The sequence below is a fragment of the Balaenoptera physalus genome (assembly GCF_965194825.1).
Source record: "Balaenoptera physalus genome assembly, chromosome: 12".
NCBI lineage: Eukaryota > Metazoa > Chordata > Mammalia > Artiodactyla > Balaenopteridae > Balaenoptera > Balaenoptera physalus.
Genome location: NC_138897.1, coordinates 24,661,503 through 24,689,174, shown reverse-complemented (window position 1 = coordinate 24,689,174; position 27,672 = coordinate 24,661,503). Strand labels below are relative to the sequence as shown.

The 27,672-nt window shown below is 41.5% G+C and overlaps 2 protein-coding genes and 1 long non-coding RNA gene across 12 annotated transcripts in view; 1 reads left to right on the top strand and 2 right to left on the bottom strand.

Moving 5' to 3' along the window:
* ACAA2 (acetyl-CoA acyltransferase 2) overlaps positions 1–2,311 on the bottom strand; it is a 42,038-nt gene extending 39,727 nt beyond the window's left edge. Inside the window, exon 1 of one of the 2 annotated variants that reach the window (XM_082416640.1) lies at positions 2,106–2,311. In XM_082416640.1, coding sequence (XP_082272766.1) covers positions 2,106–2,154 — 49 coding nt within the window. In that variant the 5' untranslated portion in view covers positions 2,155–2,311. The remainder of the gene's footprint in view (positions 1–2,105) is intronic. The other variant, XM_082416641.1, reaches the window with a different exon arrangement.
* On the top strand, positions 442–23,048 carry LOC309639437. Of its 4 annotated transcripts, XR_014251639.1 has the most exons (6): positions 442–1,872; positions 2,309–2,516; positions 8,095–8,160; positions 9,131–10,119; positions 11,122–12,272; positions 12,312–16,633. It is a non-coding gene; the product is annotated as an uncharacterized lncRNA (long non-coding RNA). The 4 variants fall into 4 exon arrangements; XR_014251638.1 differs by lacking the exon at positions 12,312–16,633 and adding an exon at positions 22,833–23,048 and having other exon boundaries at positions 9,131–11,271; XR_014251640.1 differs by having other exon boundaries at positions 9,131–12,272.
* Positions 16,765–27,672, bottom strand: part of MYO5B (myosin VB) — a 361,242-nt gene continuing 350,334 nt past the window's right edge. For all 6 annotated transcript variants that reach the window (XM_082416526.1, XM_082416523.1, XM_082416524.1 and 3 more), the window contains 5 exons: positions 25,591–25,741; positions 23,835–24,120; positions 23,055–23,229; positions 21,641–21,721; positions 16,765–17,122 (listed from right to left, as the gene is read on the bottom strand). In XM_082416526.1, coding sequence (XP_082272652.1) covers positions 16,970–17,122; positions 21,641–21,721; positions 23,055–23,229; positions 23,835–24,120; positions 25,591–25,741 — 846 coding nt within the window. In that variant the 3' untranslated portion in view covers positions 16,765–16,969. The remainder of the gene's footprint in view (positions 17,123–21,640; positions 21,722–23,054; positions 23,230–23,834; positions 24,121–25,590; positions 25,742–27,672) is intronic.

Here is a 27,672-nt window from a genome sequence, read left to right as displayed (position 1 = left end):
CTGACCCCCGCCCCCACCTGCCCACCTCACCTGCCTTGAAGGGTTGCACAAACATTCCCAGCAAAGCTAAGGAGCAGTTAAGAGAGTTAATATTTGTTGAGTGCAACCCTTCTACCAAGCCCTGGGATTGCTGCTAATAAAAACCCGGGGTATTGGTTCTACAGAAATCTGATAAATTAATGACAATCTTTACCAAAGTCAATTATGCTGCCATTCAAATGTGTCCTTCTCCCCACAAGAATCAGTTGCACGTTCTCTCTTACCCACTAGTCCTGCAAGCACCTAGTATGCTACTTGAGAGAAGTACGTATCTGTAATGTATTCTAACTAACCAATAACAATCAAGACACTAACTACCATTAGAGACAAGCCATTCTACCTTTCTGGACATCAGTAAAACAGGGAAACATTCCCTGTAAAACAGTTTACAGTTTCGCTGTAAAACAGGGAAACATTCCCTGTAAAACAGTTTACAGTTTCCCTGTAAAACAGGGAAATGGATAAAAATACAATCACTAACTTTAACACCATAGTGAATGGTATCCCAAATTTATAAACTTCATACTCCCTTAATGCAGGTGTTGATGTACATCCTTTCCCCTTACTGGGTTCATAGTTTTCATCAAATTTTCAAAGGGGTCTGTATTAAAATAAAGTGGTCAGAACCACTGATAAATTCTTATACAGAGAAATCAATAAAAATATAATTTCCTTTTAAAGAAGATAGCTCATGACCATGCAGCTTTTAAATAATTTGAGTTTTCTGAACATCTCATCTAAAAAAAAAATCAATATGCTGCTTTATTAAATTCATAATTGGAAAGAGCACTGACAAATTAAATTAAATCCTCTTGTCTCAGAATACCTATTTCTCACTTGAACTGTTCACATGTCATTTTGGCTCTTCTGAGCTCCAGATCCCCCTAACCAACTGCCTACCTGATATCTGCACTTGAGCACCTCAATATTCTCTTACAAATCTATCCCTTCCCCAGTTTTCCTCACTCCGTAAGGAGTATCATCATGAACACAATTCCTCAAACCAGAAACCTGGTCATTCTTGACATTTGCTTCTCATTGACCTGCCACATCCAACCTATCACCAAGTTCTGTCAATTCCAACTCCAAATCTATCTCAAATCATTCCCTCCCCTTTTCCCCAACTCCACTGTCCCCCACTTGAGTCAAAACCATCATTTGATGTTGCCTGGACCTTTGCAATAGATTCTTAAATGCTCTTAAATTCTCCTCCTTGCTACATAGGCAGCCTCATAGCCCTGAGGAAATGGGGGCACGTTGGATATCAGATCCTGTTATTCTACTTTAAGGTAGGAGATTGCCTTCTTTTGAATTTAGAATAAAACCCCACCTCCTTCACAGAGCCCACAGGGCCCTGGACCACCAGAATGTTGGTTCTTAGATAGATCCTGCCAAGTGTTTTTCTGCCCGGGGCCTTGATATATAAAGTGTTCCATCTGAAGGTTCTTCAAAGGACACAGAAAGTAAGGATGAGCTTTCATCCTTATTCCACTGACTGCGACCATTTGTTATGAAAAGGGAGTTTACATATATTTTTTTAAGTTAATAACTGTAGAATTTATGTACTCAATGACTGCACTCTTCTGGAGTCACTCGAAAGAATAGAAGGGAAAGGGATTCAGGAAAGTTCTCCAACAGATCGCCACCAAGCACTGTGGGGGAACAGAAATCCCCTGCCGACTCCAAGACAACATTCCTTCCTTCGCCCAAGCCCCGCCCACCCTCTGACCAAGTCCGAGGCCGCCGGGCTCATGGGAGAGGCACCCCTCCGCCCCAGGCCGCCTCGTGCGTATGGCGCCGCCCCAGTCTTCCAAACAGCTAACCTCGAACTAGGTGAGTCACTACCGCGCAAAGGCAAATGACCTTCAAGGTCAGAAGCAACCAAACCGTGGTCTCAACTCTCAGCTGTAAGTTGCAGGGAGATCACTGTCGCTAGTGCCTGACAAGTATGTTTTCTCCTGAACCCAAACAGTGCTTTCAGGTTGGGGTTTTATCAAGTCCCCTTTACCGCCTAGGAGGCCTCGACTCCCCGCCGAGACCGGGCCCTTCCGCACCCCCCCACCAACCAGGGGCGAGAGAGGCGAGGCTGCAGGGGTCACCTCGGAGCAGGGCCATGGCGGCGGACGGCAGCGCAGGGGTCCTCCTCCGCGACGCTGACGTACCGCCCCGGGCACCCGGACTTTAAGCGCGAGGGGCGGCGCCAGCGTGGCCTCGGCCGCGCCTTTTTACCTACTTCGCGCGGCCGGGCCAGGGCTCTCTGTTTTGGCAGGATGCGGCCCTCTGCGCCACCCCGTGGGAACCAAGGGTACCAAAACCTCCCGGGGAGACCGGCCTTGGACAAGAGAACGTTCCTCGCAAGCGGATATTTTTCCTCATATCGTTGTTTTTAAAGACTTTGTCTCCCAATCAAGAGAATGATTTGACTCTACTCTGTCCATCCTATCCCCGGCCTCTATACGCCCCGCTACCCCCAACAGGTAATTAACGTGCCTCTTCATCCTCACTCCTGAATTTTCTTAAACGTGTGACCAGGCGACCGAAAAGTTTGGAACTGGTTTGAAGGAGGTGGGTTGCGGGCGGGCGCTGCCGGCGGACCGGAAGTCGAGTGGGAGAGGCTCCGGAAGACGGCGGGAGGGGATTGGCTGAGCGACTTCCGCAGGCTGGGGAGAGCGGCTGCGCAGACCAGGGGCAGAGGCCTAGACTGCGGGGCCGGCGCGGGGGACAGGCCTGGGGAGGTTGGCAGGGGAGGAGTGTAGCGAGTGGCGTAGGGCAGGGGCGCCCCCGGGTCCACGGTGCAGCTCCGGATGAAGCCGCAGTATTTTCCTTATATGATCGGGCCCCATGGCTGGCGGCGCCGCTGGCGGAGCCTGAGAGGATTATGAAAACTTGTCAGGCGAAATGGGGCCAGGGAACCGGGGGCTGGGAGATTAGGGTGAGCCGGTTAGGCTACGGATGAGGGAGGTTAGGGATGCCTCTGCCGCTGTAACTGTGAGCCCTGGTCGATGATGACGAGACCACTGCGCAATCTGAGTTCTGGGAACCAGGTGATAGAGTGTGTGCTGAGAACGGACTGAGACCGGGCGAGCAGGAGGCGACCCGGGCAGAGAAGGGGCAGATCCCCAGCGCCAGGGCTCGGAGGCTGGCCAGGCTGCCTTGAGCTTGATTTGCGTGGTCGGTGTGGTGTGCTCCAAGGACAACGAGATAAACTAAAAGGGCCAACATCGCCGGAACAGAGAGTTACCAGACCCTTATCACCCTGTCATGCAGCAACCATTGCAACATCTCTGAGCTTTCCCAAGCAGCATACCTTGCTCCTTTTCCATACCATATACAGAAAGGTATTCATCCCACTGGAAACATGCAGATCCTACCCAATCAGCGGGTGACTCAGAAGTCCCTTTGTTCTCTGGCTATAAAAACAGACAAGCAGGGTATATGCCCAGTAGTGGGATTGCTGGCTCAGATGAGCTCAGTGCTTTGTGACCACCTAGAGAGGTGGGATAGGGAGGGTGGGAGGGAGGGAGACGCAAGAGGGAAGAGATATGGGGATATATGTATATGTATAACTGATTCACTTTGTTATAAAGCAGAAACTAACACACCCTTGTAAAGCAGTTATACTCCAATAAAGATGTTAAAACAAACAAACAAACCAGACAAGCAACCCACGCTCAGGGTCGGCTTTCCCTGCCTACCAGGAAGTCGGCCAGCTGTTCTTGCAGTGACCCTTCTCTTTAATAAACTCTATCTTCCTTACATTCGGCCTTGTGTCTGGAAATTCTTTTCCAACTCGCGCTGGGACCACACAGTTGGGAAGGGGTGGTGGGAGGCACTGAGGTGGTCTGTGAGCTGTCAGGCAATGCCCGCCCTAGAATCCTGCTTTTCAAATGCCTTCGTGGCCCTCTCACATTGTGTTTGTTTGTTTGTTTAATTTTATTTATTTATTTTTGTCTGCGTTGGGTCTTCGTTGCTGTGCGCGGGCTTATTCTCTAGTTGCGGTGAGCAGGGGCTACTCTTCGTTGCGGTGCGCAGGCTTCTCACTGCGGTGGCTTCTCTTGTTGCGGAGCACGGGCTCTAGGTGTGCGGGCTTCAGTAGCTGCGACACATGGGCTCAGTAGTTGTGGCTCGCAGGCTCTAGAGCACAGGCTCAGTAGTTGTGGTGCACAGGCTTAGTTGCTCCGCAGCATGTGGGATCTTCCCGGACCAGGGCTCCAACCCATGTCCCCTGCATTGGCAGGTGGATTCTTAACCACTGCACCACCAGGGAAGTCCCTATTTGTTTTATAGTCCAAAGTTTTTATTATGAAAACTTTCGAACATACAGGAAAGTGGAAAGACTTCTACAGTGAATATCCATATATTCACCACCTGTATTCTACAGTTGTTAACATTTTGCCATATTTGTTGTATCACGTCCCTCCATTTGTTCTTCCATCAAACCATCTTTTTTTTTTTTTTTAATGCAGATCTTAGTACACTTCACCCAGAAATACTATGACTCATGTTAGGAGGTCAGTATTTGTTTACAATTCTTTTTTTTTTTTAATTAATTAATTAATTTATTTATTTTTGGCTGTGTTGGGTCTTCGTTTCTGTGCGAGGGCTTTCTCTAGTTGTGGCAAGCGGGGGCCACTCTTCATCGCGGTGTGCGGGCCTCTCACTGTCGCGGCCTGTCTTGTTGCGGAGCACAGGCTCCAGACGCGCAGGCTCAGTAGTTGTGGCTCACGGGCCTAGTTGCTCCGTGGCATGTGGGATCTTCCCAGACCAGGGCTCGAACCCATGTCTCCTGCATTAGCAGGCAGATTCTCAACCACTGCGCCACCAGGGAAGCCCCCTACAATTCTTTTAAGGCAAAATTTCCATGGGGTCAAATGTACAAATCTTAAATTGGGTGAGTTTCACAAGTGCATACACTCTTTTAACCCAAACTACTCTCAGCTTTCAAAATATAATTTAGAACATGTCCATCATTACAGAAAATTCCTTCATTTCCCTTTTGTTCTCCCAGTTATCCACTGTTTCCTTTTACTCACCATCTATTGTAATTTGACCCTCTGGTTTATTCCTTTTCTTTCTTCTGTTGCTTTGATTTGAGCAAATCCAGGAAATTGACAGTCGTCAATTCAGTACATGAGTTCCAAGGCTATTAACTTTAAAAAATATGTATACTCCTTTTTCACAAGAAGTGTATATAGTCAGTGGAATTTGGACTTTGAATAAATCAAAGCTTCCCACATACCTGATGATTTTTTTTCACCTCCATATTCTGGATGATGAGCAAAGAGCATAGTAAAATAAAAGCTAACATCTATGAACACTGTGTGCCCACCATGCACCAGGCACTTATGTATGCTGTTTATAATTTGTATACTCAGGCAATATGATAATTGTTATATAAAACAGAATAGCATACAATTCATATAACATCAGACAAACCCAAATTAAGGGACATTCTGCAACCCCATGAAATAGGTAAGAGTTTTTCCTTTCTCATTTAGTAAATGAGGAAGCTTAGACCCAGAGAAACCAAAGAATTTGCCAAGGCCTCACATCTAGATTTGCTGAATTATAGGTTTGAACTCTTGATTCTCAGAAGCCCAAGGCCCATGTTGTTTGTCCAGGGCTTATGGCACGTGGAACGTAGAAGCGGAGGTAGAAAAAGAGACAGGTATCATTAAGGTATATGTTATAGAAAACAGGAAAGGAGGTGAATGTTAAGTTAATCTTCCTCGGTGGAAGAAATAAAGTAGTTGAAACCTTGGTAAAAGTAACATACTTGCATATGGTGGCTTGGATTAGAAGATTTATTTGCTTTTTTTGGCAGGGGAAGGATCTGGGAGTATGAGATAAAGTGTGGTTTAAGATAGGTGGAGAAGTGAGGCAATGTGTCACTACTAGATGCTCAGCCTTTCTCAACCACGGCTCCTACAGAAAATGATTTGAATGATTATTTTCTTAATTCTTCCAAGGATGGTACAGAGCTGGTACCATTAGAGCATTAGAAATTGATTTATGTTTGAAAGCTAGTAACATAATAAAATTGAAACCAAAATGGAATTCATTAGGTGAGCCAAAACCAACACATTTTATCTCAAGCTGACACTCAATAAACTTAAGCCAGTCAAATGTGTGTTTTGTAATGAAGAAAATAAAAATCAGAAAACGTGCAGTGAATTATGCGTAAGTGTGAGATACAGTGGTGGAGGAAATAAACAGATCTTTAAAAGTTATGGGTTTTTCCATTAAAACTTTCTAATAGTCCAAATGCAGAGTAATTGCATTTGGTCTGTAGAACTATTGATAAGGGTAGTAGTGTTCTTCAATAAGAGAAAAAGGCAGGTTCTATTCAATGCCCCCCATATATTTATTAAGAAAAGTTAAGATACCATCACTCTAAGTATCACAGTTTCCCAGTCAATACCTTACAGATCACCAGCAGTAAGTCTTTCCAAATTTCCTAAGTTTTTTGTAATTAAAAATGTCATGAAAATGGATGGATTTTGAAAACCATTGGGTAAAAGTTTTACATATATAAAAAACATGTAAATCTATGTAAAGATATTTACATAATCTCAAAGTATCATGAAGAGGAAAAGTTATCCGTACACTAGAGAAATCTTGTATTACCTTGACCAAGTGACCAAGCTTAACATTACCATTAGTGGGACAAACTGACATCATGCACCCTCTGGATACACTGAGGACACAACTTCACTTATGTAGGATTTCTCCAAAAAAGTCTGACTTGAATCTAATCATAAGGAAACAATCAGACAAATCCAGATTGAGGGACATTCTGCAAAATAACTGACCTGAACTCTTTAAAAAATGTCAATGTTGTGAAAAACAAAAAAGGCCGGGGAATAGTATTAGATTAGAGGAGGTATGTGACATTTGAATGTAACATGGGATCTTTAATTGGAAACTGGATTTAAAAACAACAACTCTAAAGAACAGAATTGGGACAGTTGGGGGAACTTTCTATAAATTGCATGAGATGGTAGCACTGACATTACTTTTCCTGATTATATTAATTATATTGTAGATATGGCAGAGATTGTCCTTTGTTCTTAGGAGGTACACACTGAAATATTTAGAGGTGAAGAGTCATGATGCTGCAACTAATTACCAAATGACTCAAAAAATGCATACAAATACACTGGCAGAGAAAGAGAGATAGCAGATACGGCAAAGTATTACCAATTAGGGAACCTAAAGGTAGAGTATACGGTTGTTCATTGCTCTATTTTGACAACTCTTCAGTAGTTATTTAACTTTTCAAAATAAAAATTGGGAGGAAAAGTATCTTTCAATAAAGATGCAAAATTACCAGAAATAAATTATAATTAGTTCTTTTCATGTTTAACCATATATAACCAAGTATATATTGTATAACACTAAATATCTATATCAAAATTAGTTATTTTATAATTCTTAAAATCTAGACATGGGCCCTCGTGAGATGTAAATGTTCTAAGACATTTAGCTCTCAGTATTTTTAGAAATGCCCTGTTATCATTTCTTTCTGTAATTATTTTTTTGAAAAAAAAAAAGAGTAGATCAGCGTTAAGACTGGAAATCAATGAATCTATTGTAAATCTGTAAATTCTAATGTTAAGATTTCATTAGGATTTCAGAAATAACCAGCCTCAGCCCTGTCTTCTACATTTTGTGGATAATTTTCCTGTGCTTAAACTTCCTATAATACTCAAAATTAATGGTAGCTTATGCAGCAATGGCTTTAGAAGTTTCAGTAACAGAAACTGGGAAAATTGGTGGAGTTGGTAGGGGCTAAGACAATGTTAACAAATGAGTAGAGTTTTCTCTCTGTATCTTAGGGAATGGTTACAGGAGGATACCAAAATCAAGTCCCTTATCTAAAATGACATGGTATTTGGATATAACCTACACACATTCTCCTTTAAGCAATCTCTGGATTATAGTACCTTATACAATGTAAATTCTATGTAAATAGTTGCTGGTGCATGGAAAATTCAAGTTTTGCTTTTGGAACTTTCTGGAAAAAAATTTTTTTCAAATGTTTTTGACTTGCAGTTTATTGCATCCATGGACACAGAACCCAAGGATACAGAGGGCCTTGAATTTGAGTAAATGAGACAGGTGAGTTTGCTAATCTTGAGTAGTTGGGCAAGTTATGTATGTGCTCATTGTTAATCTAACTGCTTTGGTGGTAACTTCAAATTTTGTTAATTAAGAAGCAGTTATTACCTTGGATGTGGTTTTGTCCTTATAACAAATACCTACTCTACAGAAAGTTCGAGTTGCCAAACAAGAACAGCAGAAATGAAATGTAAACAGAAAATAACACAGACACTGATTTGCTGAACTTATTTTAAGTTTACCCCAGGTCTAGGTGTGTTCCAAATAGCTTAAGATATTGTCACAAACCTAAGTGAAGGATATATACAGTTGACCCTTGAACAGCATGAGTTTGAGCTGCATGGGTTCATTTATATGCAGATTTTTTTCAATAGTAAATACTACTGTACTACATGAGCAGAGGTTGGTTGGAACCTCCCATATGGAGGAACTGAGCATATGGAGGGCTGTCTATAAATTATATACAGACTTTTGACTGTATGGAGGGTGGGCTCTCCTACCCCGCATTCAAGGGTCAAGTGTATTTGTCTTTGTTCCTCTACCTGTTTGAAGGTTATTTGCAGTGTCTATGTCCTTACCAAGCCTTAGAATTTTATTTAGTAATACAGGAATACCTCATTTTATTCTGCTTCACTTTATTGCATTTTTTGGGTTTTGTTTTGGTTTGTTTTTAATTGAGTCTGTGGCAAACCTACTAGGAGCAAGTCTACTGGTGCCATTTTTCCAAAAGCATTTGCTCACTTTGTGTCTCTGCATCACATTTTGGCAATTCTTAAAATATTTCAAATTTTTTCATGATTATCATATTTGTTATGGTGATCTGTGATCAGTGATCTTTGCTGGTACTACTGTAATTGTTTTGGGGTGCCACAAACCGCGTCCATATCAGATGACAAACAATCGATTATGTTGTGTGTGTTCTGACTGCTCCACTGGCTGGCTGTTCCCCTGTCTCTCTCCCTCTCCTCAGGTCTCCCTATTCCCTGAGACACAGCAGTATTGAAATTTGGCCAATTCATAACCCTGCAGTGGCCTCTTAAGTGCTCAAGTGAAAGGAAGAGTCACACATCTCTCACATTATATCAAACGCTAGAAATGATGAAACTTAGTGAGGAAGGCATGTGGAAAGCCAAGATAGGCTGAAAGCTAGGCCTTTTGCAAACATTTAGCCAAGTTGTGAATGAAAATGAAAAGTTCTTGAAGGAAATTGAAAGTGGTACTCCAGTGAACACACAATGATAAGAAAGCAAAACAGCCTGTCACTGATACAGAATTTTTCATGGTCTGGATAGAAGATCAAGCCCGTCACAACATTCCCTTAAGCCAAAACCTGGTCCAGAGCAAGGCCCTAACTCTCTTCAATTCTGTGAAGGCTGAGAGAGGCGAGGAAGCTGCAGAAGAAAAGTTTGAAGCTAGCAGAGGTTGGCTCATGAGGTTTAAGGAAAGAAGCTGTCTTTATAACATCAAAGTGCAAGGTGAAGCAGCAAGTGCTGATGTAGTAGCTGCAGCAAGTTATCCAGAATCTAGCTAAGATAATTAATGAGGGTGGTTAGACTAAACAACAAATTTTCAATGCAGACAAAACAGCTGTCTATTGGAAGAGGATGCCATCTAGGACTTTCATAGCCTGAGAGGAAAAGTCAATGCCTGAGTTCAAAGCTTCGAAGGACAGGCTGACTATCTTGTTAGGGGCCAGTGGAGCTGGTGACTTGAAGTTGAAGCCAATCCTCACTTACCTTTCTGAAAATCTTAGGATCCTTAAGAATTATGCTAAATCTACTTTGCCTGTGCTCTATAAAGGGAACAACAAGCCTGGATTACAGCACATCTGTTTACCACATGGTTTTCTGAATATTTTAAGCCCATTGTTGGGATCTCCTGCTCAGAAGAAAAGATTGCTTTCAAAATATGACTGCTCATTGACAAAGCACCTGGTCACCCAAGAGCTCTGATGGAGAGGTACAGTGAGATTTATGTTGTTTTCATGCCTGCTAACACAACATCCATTGTGCAGCCCATGGATCAAGGAGTCATTTTGACTTTCAAGTCATTGTTTAAGATATACATTTTGTAAGGCTATAGCTGCCATACATAGTGATTTGAGAAGATTAACTCTAATTTTGAAAGATGTTCTACTGTGGGTAGAATGCTATCAAACATCATTGCATGCTACGAGAAATCGTTCGTGAAAGGAAGAGTCAATAGATGTGGCAACTTCATTGTTGTCTTTTTTTTTTCTTTAATTTTATTTATTTGTTTATTTTTATACAGCAGGTTCTTATTAGTTCTCTATTTTATACATATTAATGTATATATGTCAATCAGAATTGCTGCAGCCACCCAACCTTCAGCAACTACCATGCTGATCAGTCAGTAGCCATCAGTATTGAGGCAAGACCCTCCACCAGCAAAAAGATTAAGACTCGCTGAAGGTTCAGATGATGGTTAGCATTTTTAAGCAATAAAGTATTTTTAGATTAAGATATGTACATTGTTTTTTTAGGCATAATGCTATTGCACACTTCAGTATAGTGGAAACATAACTTTTATATGCCCTGGGAAACCAACAAATTCATGTTACTCACTTTATTGTGATATTCACTTTATTGCAGTGGTCTGCAACCAAACTGGCAGTATCTCCAAGGTACCTGCCATAGCCTGTATAACCTGAGGTGTAACCATGCAGGCCCCTATTGGTCCTTCCCTGGACAGACCCACCCCTTACCCCTACCCCCACGTCCTCCACCTGCCTCTTGTCTGTAGAAAAACTTTAACCGCCTAGGCCTTCCCTGAGTTCCAAAGAGCAAACTTAATCAGAGAATGAGAAAATGCAGAAACAAAGGAAAACAGTCAAGACAAAAATAATAACAGTTTAGCCATTAAACAAAGTCAAGGACCTTTAGTTCCTCCTCAAGGGCTATAGATAATATTCTGAGCCAAGTCCTTTGAGCTGTTTTGCAGATACTGAAACCGCCACCAGGTGGGAGAAGTTAACTGCGTGCTGCCCACAAGCACATAGACCCCAGACCAGCTGGAACCAGAAGGTTGGTGATATTGACTCCTGATTACCTCACCACCAACCAGTCAGAAGAATGTCTAGGAGCAGATCAGGTACCCTGAGACCCTCTGCCTCACCCTGTCTTTCAAAGCCTTTCCCTGAAATCCATCTGGAGTTCAGGTTTTTTGAGCATTAGCCACCCATACTCCTTGCTTAGCCCTGCAGTACACTGCACTTTCCTTCCCCACGGCCCCGTGTTGGTAGATTGGCTTTACTGTGTGCAGGCGAGTGGACCCAAGTTTGGTTCAGTAACAGTACCTCCTTGGTTCTAAGTTTACCCTGCAAAATGCTAATATTGGTGGAAGGGGACAACACTGTGTTGATGCCCTTCAGCCAAACGCCTCCTGGCACACACCTGTGAACAGGTTGTGTTTAACGCTGTTGCAACAGGAAGTCTGCACGTCAAGGGCACACTTTAGGGAAGCAAGGGGCAGCTCAGTGAGAGGGTGTTGGACGTTGGGCTTTGGTTAGATGATCTGGGGAGTCCAGAGATGCAGAGGTTCACTCTGGATTGGGTGCTGTTCAGAAGTAGGGTCAAGTGTTTGATTAGCTATTTCAGCATGATCCTATCTAGAAGGAGGGCAGATTGCAGCTAGACTAAAGCTGCAACTGGTGAAGAAGCTGCAGTCACCCATTAGCCGGGAGAGGGGTGTTAGGTATCGTGTGGTTTGCACAGAGATCTTGTGTTTGTGTTTAGACAACTGTGAAGTAGTCTTGTGTTGGCTCCCTTCATTAGTCAGTGAGCTTGTCTGATGTGGTTTTGTAAGATTGTGTGCAGAAGGAGATCACCGGGGCCTAGCTGGGAGCACCAGGCCAGCTTCTGCCACCACCCAGACCTACCTCTAAGTGTCAGACCAGGACCCAGATGTCGGCTGCTTTGTTCTTTCTCAACTGTTACTAGATAAGTGTATGTTGTCTGAAATTTGGCTCTTGGCGCACAGTTTTCCTGTTGAGGTCCTGAAGATAGGCCCTAACCTCTCTGGGAATGAGGTGGAGGCTTTCCTGAAGAGAGGTTATTCTTCCACCAGCCACCCAGAAGTTTGTCCATCCTTAGGCCTTCCCTATTTCCCTTATTCCCTAAGGCCTTCCTTAGGTTGGAAGTTGGGTTCCAGAGGTAACTTTTCACCTGATCAGTATGTTGTGAACACATTTCTGTATCATGAAATATTTCAGTAGGTTCCCTAATGTTGGGTGTTTAAGGGCACCTTCCCTGGAGATGTCTTATTCTGTACATTTGGGTGAGGTTGGTTATGCGAATTTTTAAAAAGATTTCCAGGTGATTTTTGTGTGTGCTCCTCTAGGTAATAAACAGTCTACCAACGTTTCCATACAAATGTTCAGTTTCTAGGCTCTCTGTTCTGCTCCAATGGTCAAATTTTCTATCTCTGTGCCAGTTCCACTCATCTGAATTACTAAAGTTTTATAGTAAGTCTTGGTACGTATTAGGGAAAGCTTTCCCTCTTCGTCTTGAGGAGACTCTTCCTTATCCTTGGGCCTCTGCTCTTCCATACAAATTTTAGAATTAGTTTGTCAATTTTCACCAAAAAAAACTGTAGTGAGATGGATTTTAATCTATAGACCAACTTGGGGACAATTGACATTTTTGTGGTATGGAGTCTTCTTATCTGTGAAATATATTTCTCCAATTTTTAAATGTTATTGTTAATGTTTTTCACTTATATATAAGATCCTCCATACAGATCTTGTAAATATTTTCCCCACTGATTTGTAATGCCACCTCTACCATTTACAAAGTTATACATATGAGTCTATCTCTGGGCTCTCTGTCCTATTCCATTGATCCACTACACCAAAACTGCCTTGCTTGAATTGTGTAGCTCAGTAAGTCTTATTTTATAGGGAAAGTTTCTCTTTATCCCCAACTTGCAGGCTGTAGTTTGCCAAACCCTGGTTTAAATGATCATGAAGCATCTTTGAATATAGGCCCCTGAATAGTTTCTTAAGCATTAAAAATTAACTTTTCAGCCAATGTGTAGTTACAGAGTTTTAAATTTCATTTAAATTTGTCGCACCACTTTTTTCAAAGTATTTATTTCCACAAATTTTTATCCACAGCTGAATATTACAGTAACTAATACAAGCAATTTATATTTATAAACAAAGGTGTAGTTTACAGATTTGCTCAAAGTGGAAAAATATTTATATTAGTAGTATTTCTTCTCCATTGTTAGATTCACCCCTGAATATGATGTGATCCCCTTCAGTGAAGCAGTCCTTCATCCAAACATCAGTTGGGAGCAAAATGTTATATTCAAATCTGGATTATTCTGATACTGTATCACTTTAGAAAGTAGTTTAAATTCATTTTTGATTGGCCCCCTTTATTAAAATTAGAAATTTTTTTAGGAAAAACAATCTTTAGTAGCTAATAACCTTTATAATAAGAAAAAAGTCCTATGGCATTGGCATCAACCTCTAATTTTCTATACTCCCTAATTCGCTATGGTACCGATGTGTACAAAAAGTGAATTATGGCTATTTGGGTCATGCAGCAAATAATTTGAGAAACTGCAGAGAAATATACTATGAGGAAAATCTACAGTGTCCTGCCCCATGCTGTCATATTTTAGTAACTGTTTAGTCATTTGGCATTATACAAGTGCTTCAACTTAGGATGCCCTTGGTGCCTTAGAATGAATGAAAACAATTAAATTTACTGTATGTAAAAGAAATGGATTCTAATGTATTTGTTACTATAATCTTAATGCATTAAGTGAAGCTCTAAGTAAATATTTGATGAATTGATGGTAGCAGTGTTAATTTTTTCTAAGTTTTCCAAGTTCCTCGTTTTGTCTGTTTTGTTTTTTGTTTTTACAAAAGCTTTAAAATTTAGTACAGGAAAGGGAAGAAACTCCTATTGACATGCTTCATAAAAAGGGGGGAAAAGCCTATTTTCCTTTGGGTCTGATCTGCTTGCTGGGTACCATAAGTCTAACCGCAGCTGTGACGGCACAGGGAGAATGTAGGTGATATGCATGTAGGTGATGTGTTTGTCAGCCTCAGCAACGAACACACATTACTCTAGGTAAACAGGTCCCATATAATACTTAAAATACAAATTGTTTAATCTAAGTATTTGATTCTTAAGTAATCTTTAAAATGCTTCTCATGTTTCAAAAGACAGATCAAAACACCACCAGGATGTTATGTTGAACATGAAAATTCTTCCCACAGAAACACTTATTTCAGAGAATTGATGTCAGTTACCTTAGTAACTGCTAAAGGCACATAGTGAGAAAAGTGTGAACTAAATTTTAAATATTAAAATATAAAGACAGATATCTGCTTTAGAATTCAAAACTTTACGTTGAATTAAGTTATTTAAATTAAAAGTCATTATTGATTTCATGAAGTTGGAAAATGAATTGAACTTTTAAAAAAAATGCAAAGAAGAAAAATGCTAACATATTAAAGATGCTTCTTCCAGTCTCCAAGTGTTACATTAAATAGGGCAGATCTAAACATTAAGTAACTGATTACTGCATTCCTTTATTCCTGGTGTCTAAAAAAGAGTACTTGTTTTTTAAGTATATATAGATTAAGCACAGCTCCAGTGAAATACCTTTACCTTTGGAAGAGAACTAAACCTGCATTTCTTAGGCTGAGTAGAGGACTATTCACAAGGTTCCCCCACCACATTTATTCTACTTGCCAAGCTTTTATTCAGTGAGTCCTTGGCACCCAGTGTTAACCAGTGACAGCAGAGGGAGTAACCCAGAGGGATGGAGAGAATGAGGGTGTAAACACGGCAGCACGTAGGGGCAGGAAGCCGTCTCGTTTATGGAATCACTGCTTTTTACACCCCTTAGCACTCTAACAAGGCATTTTTGGTTCTCGAAGATTAAGAACAGGCCTTACATGAAGCCAAGTTTTAAACTAAAGTGCAGTAAAAAGCAAGTTACACATAATAAAGAACTTTAAAAGAGGCAGCCACGGACTCAACTGGTTTAGACTGGCCTTCCAAAGCTAGTCAGCATGTGGGTTGTTGAAGGGTGTAGTCAGGGATGTCATATCATGTAACTCTAGCTGGGGAGGAAGGGAAAGGCGCAGCTCTGCGCGGACGCCCGAGAGAAGCCGGGAGGTGCAACGTGGAGGTCGAGGGGATCATGCCGACGACTCGCGTTGGGACGTGCTGGGCAGCGGCCTTTGCCCGGGGGCTGTGCCTCGTCCTGCCCAGCGGGCGAGGAGAGCTCCGCGCACAGGACTGTTTAGGGCTCGGAGTGTGTTGTGTTTCCAAGAGCCTTTTAAGCTGAGGGGCTGAGTAAGAGAAGGTGGCGGGGTACGGGGGCTCTACTTGTACTCTGCGGAGAAATGTTTTCTTCTGGATGCAACATAGAGGCTCTTCTATGATTTGCAAACACCGTCTGTTCCTGTCATGGGAGCAGCATACTGTTATCTACCAGAAATATGAAAAAAATAGCAAAAGATTGTAAACGACATGTAGGATTTTCTAATGGAGTGCTTGCTTTAGAAGAGACAAAAAATTATAAAAGTAGCAAACACATAAAATTCATTGTAATATCATCATTGAATATTCTTTAAATCCTTATTTCAAAGCAGAGATATTTAGTTTTTTGTGGTAAATTTGAAAAGTGTTGAAAATAACCTGAAAAGGGAAAGTTGACATAAGCTTCTCTCCCTTTAAAAAGAACACACACACACACAAACACCCAAAAGTTTTGGATAATAATTTAATAATACCTGAACTGATTTTTAAAAAAGGCTTTTCAAATAGTCTGATCCTCAAGATGAAGTTTGTTTTCCTTACTCTTTTAGTTATCTGGAATTACTAGCGCATTGTGTAATGTTCTTTTTGGAGGTCTAATGGCAATAAGGGATTAAAGGCTTTTATATTGACTTGTTTGGTTTTTAATCTGTAAATAAGACTTGTTATTCTTTTCTAACATTTAGCTTACATAGATTTTTGTGAAAGTTTTGTTGACTCAGGAAGTGCATGGATTAGCATTGGAAATGTAAAGAATATCTTTCTATTTGCTCACATTTTACGTTTGGGACTGCAGCAGTTTTAGCGTAATTCTTCCGTAAATTCACAACTACACAAGTGGGTTTGAGTATGTTAGGGACTGAGTCTTCTAATTTTATTTCAGAAACCAATAATCAAACTGCTTAGTCTGGAGGTCAATTACACCATTGTCTCTGCATCACCAGGCATTAAAAAATGTCTTTGGGAAACTTCTCAGAAGGCCCAGGTCTATATATTTGTCCTCAAAACATCTCCCCATAAACCCATCCACACCTACGGTTTGTTGACGGCGGGAAATGTCACTCACTATATGACAGTGTCATGGTTATTAGTACCATTATTTGTTAAAAGTCCTCTGAAGGCAGTTTACATATGTTTAATATCATTTTACTTTGGGCATTCTCCAGCTATGTGCAAAGATCAAAACTAGGCAGTTTCCATTTTATAGACTGGCATCTTTTATATGGCCCATGGGGACTGCTTGGTGGCTGTAGATCATGATGTATATTTGTTTAGACCGAAATCATACTTTAAAAAAATCTTCCATATTTCAAGTGTTTTATTCTGAGCAGTAGGTACAAAATATAATAACAGATGTGTCTTATTCTGTATAGTTCACTCTGCACAGGTTCTCAACCTCTGATGTGGTCTACTTTTATAGATTTAACAGATCCTTAAATTCACTTTACTGTACTGTATACTTCCTTCTTGCTCTCACTGGCAATCGAGCTTTGGCACGTGCATTTTCAGACTTCATTGAGGAACTCCAGATTGAGACACGCTGGAATGTGGATTGAGTCCATGGTCAGAGAAGACGGATTAAATGGGAACAAGACGGGAAACATGTGCTTGAAGTCTAACAGCAGGTGCTGAGGGTCATTCCGCTCTTGCAGCTGTGCCTGTGGGGAAGAATAAGATGACGTAAAACACTTCCTATGCCTAAAAATAGCCAGTTTTGGTGAATTCACAAAAATGAATCACAGGAGTATTTCTGTTACGATAACTGGGTAGGACTTCAGGAGAATGTGGTCTCCCTCTCCCTGAGGTATTTAGCAGGGAGCGAAGCTCTGGTTTAGGCTTGTTGATCATATGACTTCAACTCCTCTCCCAATTCTAGCATTCTTTAAAAATTTTCCATCTAAGGGAGAATAGAAGAATATAGTTCAGGTGCAAATCATGTGGCGAGGCAGTATGGTGAAGTGGTTAAGGCCATGGGCTCTGGAGGCAGATAACCTGAGCTCTAATCCTGGCACCACCCTGGGTGAGTTCCTGAACCTCTCGCTGCCTCAGTTTCCTCATCTGTAAAAAGGAATGGGGAGACTGACATCACACAAAATGACAGAGCAGGAACCTCTAGGGGTCAGTCCCTCCACTGAAGCAACCACTGAGCTAGAAAAGAGCAATTGGCATCAACTATCTTGTAACTCTGGAACTTGAAAGGACACTTACAACAACCATGAGAGTGCCTGATGAAGGGAGAGCCTGCTGACCTTTGCTAAGAGGTCAGTGTGCATCAGCTACCATCCCCCATTCTCCAGCCCCACCGCAGCTGTACAGATAGCAACCCACAGTCCTGGAGCAGCTGGCTGGTGCCAGGGTAGGCAGTGAGACCTTGTCTTTCAAAAATCTGGGGTTGTGCACTTTGGTTGGTCTGGCAGTTCCCTGAAGGGCAGGCACAGATGCCTGCCTTGATTTTGGCTCTCTTGGGAGGCAGTGGCTCCCTCCAGCAGCATCAATTGGAAGATTTAAAGGGACAGAGCCCATCTCCTTTTCCCTTTATTTGGAGCCAGATATAGGAAAAGTATAATAACTAAAATGAAAATTTTCATTTAGTTCACTAAAGGGGTCTAGCAGCAGCCTTGAGCAGGCAGAAGAAATGACCAGTGAAACTGAAGAGAAAGCAATTGAAATTCTTCAGTTTGAGGAGTGGACAGAAAAAAGGGTGAATAAAAGTGAACAGAGCCTGAGGGACCTGTGGGACACCATAAAGTGCACCAACATATACATCGTAAGAGTCCCAGAAAGAAAGGGACAGCAAACTATTGGAAGAAATAGTGGCTGGATTCCCAAATCTGAAGAAAGATATATTTATCTCTCTGTATATCTCCAAGAAGCTCAACAAACTCCAAGCAGAATAAACTCAAAAAGATTCACACTGAGACACATTATAGTTAAATTATCAAATCCTAATGACAAAGAAAGAATCCTGAGAGCAGCAACAGAGAAGTGACTCATCACATAACAAGGTATCCTCAATCAGAGTAAAAGTGGATTTCTTATCAGAAACCATGGAAGCCAGAAGGCAGTGGGGTGATATATTTGAAGTCCTGAAATTTCTTCTTTCTGTCAACCAAGAATTCTATATCTGGCAAAACTATCTTTCAAGAATGAAGAATTACAGTCAGCCTTCTGTATCCATGGGTTCTGCATTTGTAGATTCAACCAACCATGGATCAAAAATATTTTTAAAATTTCAGAAAGTTCCAAAAAGTAAAACCTGGATTTGATACATGCTGGCAACTATTTACATAGCATTTACATTGTATTAGGTACTATAAGTAATCTAGAGATGATTTAAAGTGTACAGAGGATGTGCATAGGTTACATGCAAATACTATGCCATTTTATATAAATGTCTTGAGCATCCACAGGTTTTGGTACCCATGGAGGTTCTAGAACCAATCCCCCACAGATACTGAGGGACAACTAAGTCATTTCCAGATAAACAAAAGCAGAAGGAGCTGGTTACCAGTAACTAAAGGAAGTCCTTAGGCTGAAATGAAAGGACATTAGACAGTCACTCAAAGCCATAAGAAATCAAGCCATAAGAAGAAATAAAGAACACTGGTACAGCTAACAACATAGGTAAATGTAAAAGCCAGCATTATACTATTGGTTTGTAGCACCTTTTCTTCTTGTATGATTTATACAAATGCAGAAAATAATTATAAATCTCTGTTAATGGGTACACATGTATAACAGATGTGATCTGTGACAATAACAATATAAAGGCAGAGGGATGGAGACGTATAGCAGCAGAGTATTTGTGCACTATTGAAACTAAGTTGGTATTATTTAAACTAGGTCGTTATCAGTTGAACATGTTAATAGTGATCACCACAGTAACCACTAAGAAAATAACTAAAAAGTACACAGAAAAGGAAAGTAGGGAATCAAAATGATACACTCGCTACAAGAAACAAACACACAAAAAGGCAGTGATGGAAGAATTGAAAAACACAAAACATAAAAGACATCCAGGAAACAAGTAGCTAAATGGCAGAAGTAAATCCTTTATCAGTAATACTTTAAATGTAAACTTAAAGGCAATTAAAAGGCAGAGATTGGCAGAATGGATTGAAAAAACATGATCCATCTATATGCTGTCTACAAGAGACTCACTTTAGACACACAAAAAGATTGAAAGTAAAAGTTTGAAAAAAGACATTCCAAGTAATCAGAAAAGAGCTGAAATGGCTATATTATTGTCATACAAAGTATACTTTAAATAAAAAAAGTTTACAAAAGACAAAGGAGGACATTATATATCCGTAAAAGGCTCAATCTATCAAGAATATATAAGAGTTACAAATATACATGCACCTAGCAACAGAGCTCAAAATACATGAAACAAGAATGGACAGAATTAAAGGGAGAAATAGTTCTACAATAATAGTTGGACACTTCAATACCCCATTTTCAATAATGGATAGAACAAACCATATGGAAGATCAACAGCAAACAGCGGCCAAAGAACACCACTATAAACCAGTTAGACTTAACAAACAGACACATGACCAATTTGGAGTTATCCCCAGAATGCAAGGGTGGTTCAACATACAAAAATACAAGACTGATATTCCTTTGTATGTATATACCTCATGCATTGCTGGTGGGAATCCTTTGGTGTGTTTAACAATCCCCTTAAATTTACATTCTTATAGGTCAGCATATTCTGTCCTCACCACCCAAGCAAATGGTTTGCTTTAATAAGCACCTTGTATTTATCCTACATAAGGTTCAAGTACAGGAGGATGGCATGGATTGTCCGAGCCTTTCCTCTGAGCACTGTCTAGGGAGAAACAGAACATAAAACTCTAGCAAGGAAAACCAAACCAAACCAAACCAAAAAACCATTTTTTGAAAGAATTGCTGGACATGGGAATTGACTGCTAAGGAAGACTCAGAATCTGACTGTACATGTCTCCAGAGAATATCTGACCAACTTCCATTGTCTTTTTCCTACTTCCTTAATTCAAACCCAAGTCTGACTTGGCTCATATTCTTTGACCTTTGGCCTGAACTCTTCTCGTAAACAGTGCGAATTTATAAGCAGTTACAGCTCTCCCTCTAATGTATGTTTCAGATATTTAAAGACAAAAAAGACTTTCTAAATCTGCACTTTGCTTTGTGTAAATTCTCAACTCTCCATAAAAACAGTAGCGGGTCAGAGAACTCAATGGCTTCTGTCATCAGTCTTTTCAGCAGCTGACTATACAATATCTGTGTTGGTGACTCTCTGCCTGCTTCTCTATGATCCAAATCTTTAATAAACCACTGCATTTCCCCCACTGCCTTTACGAGAACACCCTCCCTTGATCTTCAGCCTCTATTCTCTACTTATACACGACGCTCAAGTTAATTTATTCTTTTCCTGCTCTTCCTCTGATTACTTTTCCCCATTTCTTTTTATCCTTGTTTCATATTGACAATTACTTCACTGGCTAAAGAGGTTGTTTAAAAGTCTGAGAAAGCATTAGGTCTCCTCAAAATGTTACCCACATATACTAATGGGAGAAATGCTCCTCGTGTTTTGAGTAATCTTGATGTGACTCATCATTTACATGCTGTCCGCTACAGCGCCCACAAAGGTTAGGCACTCAGCCCAGATCACCTAGGGCTCAGCTTCGGCAGCTCATCTCTATGTAAAAATTCCCATACTCTTAAGACAGATTTAAATAATCATTTCCCTGAAATGTTTTCTTTCAAGCATATTCCCTAAGGGCAAATATTGTAAGCCTTAAGAGTCAAGATTTAAGAGCTCAAATTGTTTTCTGAAAAGAGTATTTCTTAGTTCCATTTGTGGGTAGGGTTGATATTCTGCTTACTTTGTTAATTTCATTTTGTGCTATAGTTTAGTAACATGCTAGTGGCAAATGAAATACTTAGACAATGTCTAAAATCTGAGAGGCAGAGATGATTAAAGTTCAGTCTTCTGTGTATATATGATAAGTTATTCATGGGTGGTGTGGCTCATATTTACCTAAAGAGAACACCTAAAAATGTAAGGTCTTCTAGAATATAAGGTAACCAGTATTTCATTAATAAAGAGAAGCAAGGTTAAAATCTAAACTACCAATTCTTTTATTTGTTTTAGACTAGGACTTTATAACATCGATTCGTATTTTAAAACTCACCTGGATTGTTCGTATAAAGGCCACTGTTACCCGTTCTTCAAATTCATTCAGGGGAGTATAAAGGTTCAAAATTTTGACAATCTGTTGGAATAAAAACAAAAGTTTAGCACAGAGCTAAATGAACATAAGACAACTTTTGAATTTTAAAGAACATATGACATTGGCACAGGAGGACACTTCGCTTTAGGCAAGATCCACAGTTTAGATACAGCTGGACTGATGTTTAGGGGCCTACATTTAGTAAACTAGAGTCCGGAAGCTCTGCCTGGAAGATCTGAGCTCTCTTACCCCATTCCTCTCTCCCGTATACCCGCTCACCCCGCCCCCTATGCTCCATGGCTTATAAAGTAATGAGGATTTTAGGAAACTGCTGCCTGAAGCACTCAGCCTCTTATCCACGAGTAATTTAAAGGTTTCATTAAAAGAGTCCTGGGTATCTTACCTTATATAACAAAGGTCTTAACAAAGCCTTCCTACCTCCCCCCACCCCCAAAATCACTTACGAAGGAACAGATTTTACTCCTGTCTAAATGGAAGCTAATCCTTTGTCTGCTCAACGGTCTGGGGGAAGTAGCCTGCCCAGGGGCAGAGCGATGCCAGTTGCAGTCTAGAAGTAAACTTGTGAAAGCAAAATTTTAAAAAGTTTCAAAACTTTCAGTACACTTGTAGAAGGAAGCAGTTTTCCTAAGAGTTTGGGATTTCATCTCTTAGTAGTTAGTGGAGGAGGTAAGGAAATGTATGTTTACTTTGCAATGCTGAGTTTGGATTTTGCTGTTCTTTAGGTGCTGGGCAGAGAGAAGGTGCATGATTTAATTTGGAAAATCTGATTTCCTCGTGCTGGTCTCATTTTGCACTACCACCTTGTGGCGTGCCCATTTCTAAATAGGCACATTCATGATGGAGGGCAAGATCACCTGTGTGTGGACAAGATTTATCTTTTTACAGACTGGTAATATCTCTGCAACCGAGTCCTAGTACAAATACAATTTTGAGGGGAAAAGGAAAGGAACATTTAAATGCCTCTAGGTTCTCACTGACTTTATTTAAAATAATGTAAATGGATGCTAAGTGAAAACAGGACCAATTTAAATTTCTAGGTGAGAGACATTCCAGAATTCATGGTAAGCGTTTAAAAAAGTTTGTGCCTAAGCTTGACGTTTTGTGGGTTGACTACCTTATCTTTCTACCTAAGCAAGAGACACCAGAGAGTTACTGGGAAACTGTGGCATCTTGTTTCACAGACCGAAGTAGCCTTTGGTTCATCCAGGAACATCCCATCCTCTGGACCTTCAGGACTGTATCATTGGGAGCAGAAAGGGCCAGGAGTGCCACACTAAGAAACAACCACCGGCAGGAACAGACTTGAAATGGAAGCTGGGCTTGCTCTGAGGCCCTCGGCTGACAGTGACCACACCTGCTGGGTGCTGAGGGCGGTGCACAGGGAGCAGATGGCCTCTGCATCTTCGGGGCTTTTCTTCTTTAACTGCAGGAGCTGGGCTGCTTGGATCAGGGGTTCCATGGTCTCAGCAACTTCCCTCTGGTGCAGGTTTCTTCCCCGAAGCCACTCCTCCAGCTGACTTATATTGTACCTTAGACACAGGAAGAGTGAGCTCTGTTAAACCTGGCCTCCTACTTCACTGGGAAGAGCTCACCTCTTGTGTTTATTTTGCAGGCCAGCTGCTATTAGTATTATCATTCTCCTCATCTTAATTGTCTCACGTGGGCAAAAGCGTGAAAAGTAGCTGGCACTCAATCACTTTTTGTGAAATGAGTGGGTGCTTAAAATCAAGCCAAGATGAAGTACCTAAAGTGTCTGTACTAAGTTAATGAGCAAAAAAGGCATTAACTATATTGAATTAAAACAACTTAACATTTAACATTCGCAAACATGTTTGTACTTCTCTGTGAGCCTTCATGCCTCTTAAGTCATTAATTTTTCTCTCTGACCTATCCACATCATATTTACAATCTTTACATTAAAGTATGTAAATGTGTTTAAGCTCGGAACTAATTTGTTTACCGGGTCACCATCTCAGTGTGTGATGAATTTCACCAACCAATAAGAAGGTGATGGATTTAAGTCACATACCGACTGTGACAAGGACAATCCGTTGGATTTGGATTTCATTTTCAGAGACAAGCGTCCCGTGCCTGACTGGAGCTGGTGTGTGCCAGGCCAAGGCGCCTCTCGTACCTGAGCTGCATGCCTGTGCTCCAGGAGCAGACGTCCTTCCTCAGAAGCAGGTTGTTGAGAGTCACTGCGTTGATCATGTAGAAGAGCTGTTTGAACACCTGGAGGATGATCTCGGGGTCCAGGCCCTGGTCGCACATGACTGTGTGGAAGGAATTCATCTGGCGGATGATGGCTTCCAGGCAGTAGGATTTATCTCCATCCGCCAGGCTGGAGGTGCGCTTCCGGTAGCCCGTGGGCTTCACCCCAGACAGACCCTGAATGCTCTCGTTCTCCAACATGGCAGACACTGAAAGAAAAGCATGATTAGAGAAGCTGCATGTTGCCAAAGAAGATCTGTTTTCGGGTCACTGAGATCACACAGTACTCAGGGCTTTGGCAGTGATCCCACCCAGAGGTGAACAAGGTCGACATGCTCAGGAACTTACAGCATTTGGCATGGAATTTCTAACCTGTTGATTTCTACACAGAATAGGACTTCCACATAGAAATCTTGGACTAAACCTGTGGACCAAATTTTCACTTAAATTTATTCGTGATGGGCCAGAGGTAAAAGGCACGTACCAACTTAATTCTGTACTGGCTTCTGTGCTGAGACACCAACATTTGAGCAACTTGGGTGTAGTCACGGCCCAGCCACTGACCTGGGCCTGGACCCTGAGATCATCCTATAGTTGTTCAAATAGCTTTTCTCCATCAGCCACCGACCATGTAAATCTTAGGTGAGCTCGTCTGTCATACTTACTGCACAGCACTTAACTATGTGTCAGGCACTTTATATTCAGTATTCCTTTTAATCTTCCAACAACCTATTTCCTAATGAGGAAATTGAGGCATAAAGAGGTTAAATAACTTGCCCAAGGTCACCCTGCTAGGAAGTGGCAGGGCCAGGATTTGAACCCAGGTATGTCTGATTCCAGAACTGATCCTGTTAACCATCATCTTATCTGAGTCATGAAACATCCCCAGTTCTCCCTATGTCTGGTGAGAATAAACTGGCGCCTCATAAGAAGAGTCTCAGACAGGAAGAAGGATTTGGAATGAATCTTATCCCAAGGGATGTATTCCTGGATGGCATGTAGGACTCTGTCCTACTTGGAATTCCCTTATAACCTACTTGTGTTGTAATAACCTGGGGAAAGAATTACTTACATGGTCCAGGAGGCTATTTCCTCAACAGCCTTTAAGGAGCACAGTGAGTGATGCATATACGTGTCACTTTTCTTGTGACTTAAAAAATAACTGCTCTTATTTTCAAATCTGATTTCATGTAAAGTGCCCAAGTGTACTGCTTTGGACAGAATGTTCAATAAATATTTATTGCATGAGTGTTTACTACTGTGTTCATGTATATGAACATACTTAATGCTTTCCTTTCTCCATGAATAAAGTATATATATGGGCAAGTGGATTATATCTTTTCACTGTACATGCATTTACACTTTCTGAATTTATATTTATTACTTATGGAAATTAGTTTGTTTTGGGGGAAAAAAATACAGTATATTACAGAAAAAGAGATAAAGGAAAAGTGATCTATACTCTCACTACCCAAGCATCACATGCTTTGATGGGCTGGTGTTGAGAAGTTCATAACTGCTTTTGAGTAGACGGCACACACCTCCTCAGCTTCCTTCACTGGGGAGGTCCTGGCTTTCTGGAGGCTGCACCTAAGATATCTGGTTCCCTAAATGTAGGGAGTGCTTACCCTCACTTCAGATCCCATGATGAGCGCAGGAGATCTCCTGTGCCAGCTTACCTATCATAGGCTGCAACAGGCCCTCGGAGATTTTAATGAGCTGCTGGTAGATCTGAATGGAAAGGTCGCTCAGCACCTGGCGGTATTCAGTGAGGTCAAAATTCTTAAGACAGTGCTCATTCTGCTTCGCCGTATTCTGAGTCATGAAGCCCTGCGGAGGCAGATGGGTGCTGTGCTGAGGCTCTGTGGCCTGCCGTGCTCAGCAGGCCCTCTGGGCCTCCAGTCACTTTCTCAACACCCTATCTGTGGGGCCCGATCAGGCTCTGTGTGCTAATATGATGTTCTACCAGACCCTGTCAGTTCTTTGAGGTCTCAGTGATGGCTCTTAAATTTGAAGGCAGTGTCAAAACCAAGCATGATAGAGGACTCGAAACTGCTTAATTAAAAAGGCCGCAGTCGTTTAGTCCAAATCCCTGAAGTTTCCCTAAGGTAGCAAAGCGAAGGTTGGTAGCAGGTCCGGGGAAAGAGGGAATCCATGCTTTCTGACTCTTTACCCAATTCTCTTCCCAATATACCAAGTTACCCTAAAATATTAGATTATACACAGTCCCTAAAGAAGTACCTGGGTCAGAGTATATGTTTTTAAAATGAGAAATTTATGTGGATTCTATCACTGGGTATCAGAATTAATGGATGAACTGAAACGATTCCACAGCTACAGCACTATGTCTTCTTAGCTTTCTATGTTAACAAGATGAAGTAACACGCAAGTTCAAAGAGTTGCTAATATCAAAAGGACTCATGTGACCAATGTCTCTCTGTATTCAGGCCAAGGGGAACCAAGAGCAGCCAAAAGGTCAGTGTTTTCAAAAGGGTAACTATCCCCAGCAAAGCCTCTCATACTGTGTCAAATCACAAATCAATTTTTAAAGAAAACAAAAGCAGGCAGAAGGGACTACCCTGGTGGTGCAGTGGTTAAGAATCCGCCTGCCAGTGCAGGGGTCATGGGTTCGAGCCCTGATCCGAGAAGATCCCACATGCCGTGGAGCAACTAAGCCCGTGTGCCACAACTACTGAGCCTGCGCTCTAGAACCCGCAAGCCACAACTACTGAGCCCGTGTGCCACAACTACTGAAGCCTTCGTGCCTAGAGCCCGTGCTCCGCAACAAAGAGAAGCCACCGCAATGAGAAGCCTGCACACCGTAAGGGAGAATAACCCCCGCTCACCGCAACTAGAGAAAGCCTGCACGCAGCAATGAAGACCCAACGCAGCAAAAAAAAAAAAAAAAAAAAAGCAGGCAGAAGAGAGGATAACAAGATAGCCGTTATTTAGGCTACATAGATATGGTTATGCTGTGGTTCAAGTCTTGTCCCTGGGAATATAAGCACGTGAAACAACAGCCTAACGTAATGGAGTTCTTGGTCCTCCCTAGCCCTATATAATGTTCCCTGCAGGGTACAGACAGCATTGGGTCAAGTGATGATTGTCAATGAGATAACCTTAAATGCAGTTCTCTGCTTAAAGTAAGAGCTTGTATATAATATTAGGGTTATGGAATAGAGGACATCTGGTTTGAAATGAAGCCCATTTCTTCCAATAATACAGTAAACACTATTTCTTTAATATTTAACCCACTCCCTTTCATAATAAAAGCAGCTGTATCAAAGTTCTGATTCCAGGAGAGAGATGGAGTCAAGTCCCATTCCAAGGGTGGCAACACTGACTGGCATGGCATACCCTTTTATTATCCCAGGGAGAAGAGTCTGTGAAAACTTGTTCTGGCACAAAAGATGGAATAAAGCTTTCAAAATTGTTGCACTATATTGATTTACACTATGTCTTGGCCTTAGGGAGGGTGGAGAGTGAGATATGTGAAAGGAAGGGGAGAAGGAAAGTCAAGGAGGCCTGCAGGGCACTGGGAGTGGGCAGTGCCTGGGACGAGCTGGGATTCTCACCGGAGAAATTAGGGTGAAAATGGGCCGTATGTTACTAGGTCACTGGGCTGAATGCAGAGCATGGGAAAAGTTCTTTCAAGGACCAGCAGTGGGAATGGTGAGTTCTAGATAAAGCTGGACCCTAGAGGTCCAGAGCAGAACATTAAGTGATGGGGTGAGCTGGGCCTCAGGCCAAGGAACTGAATT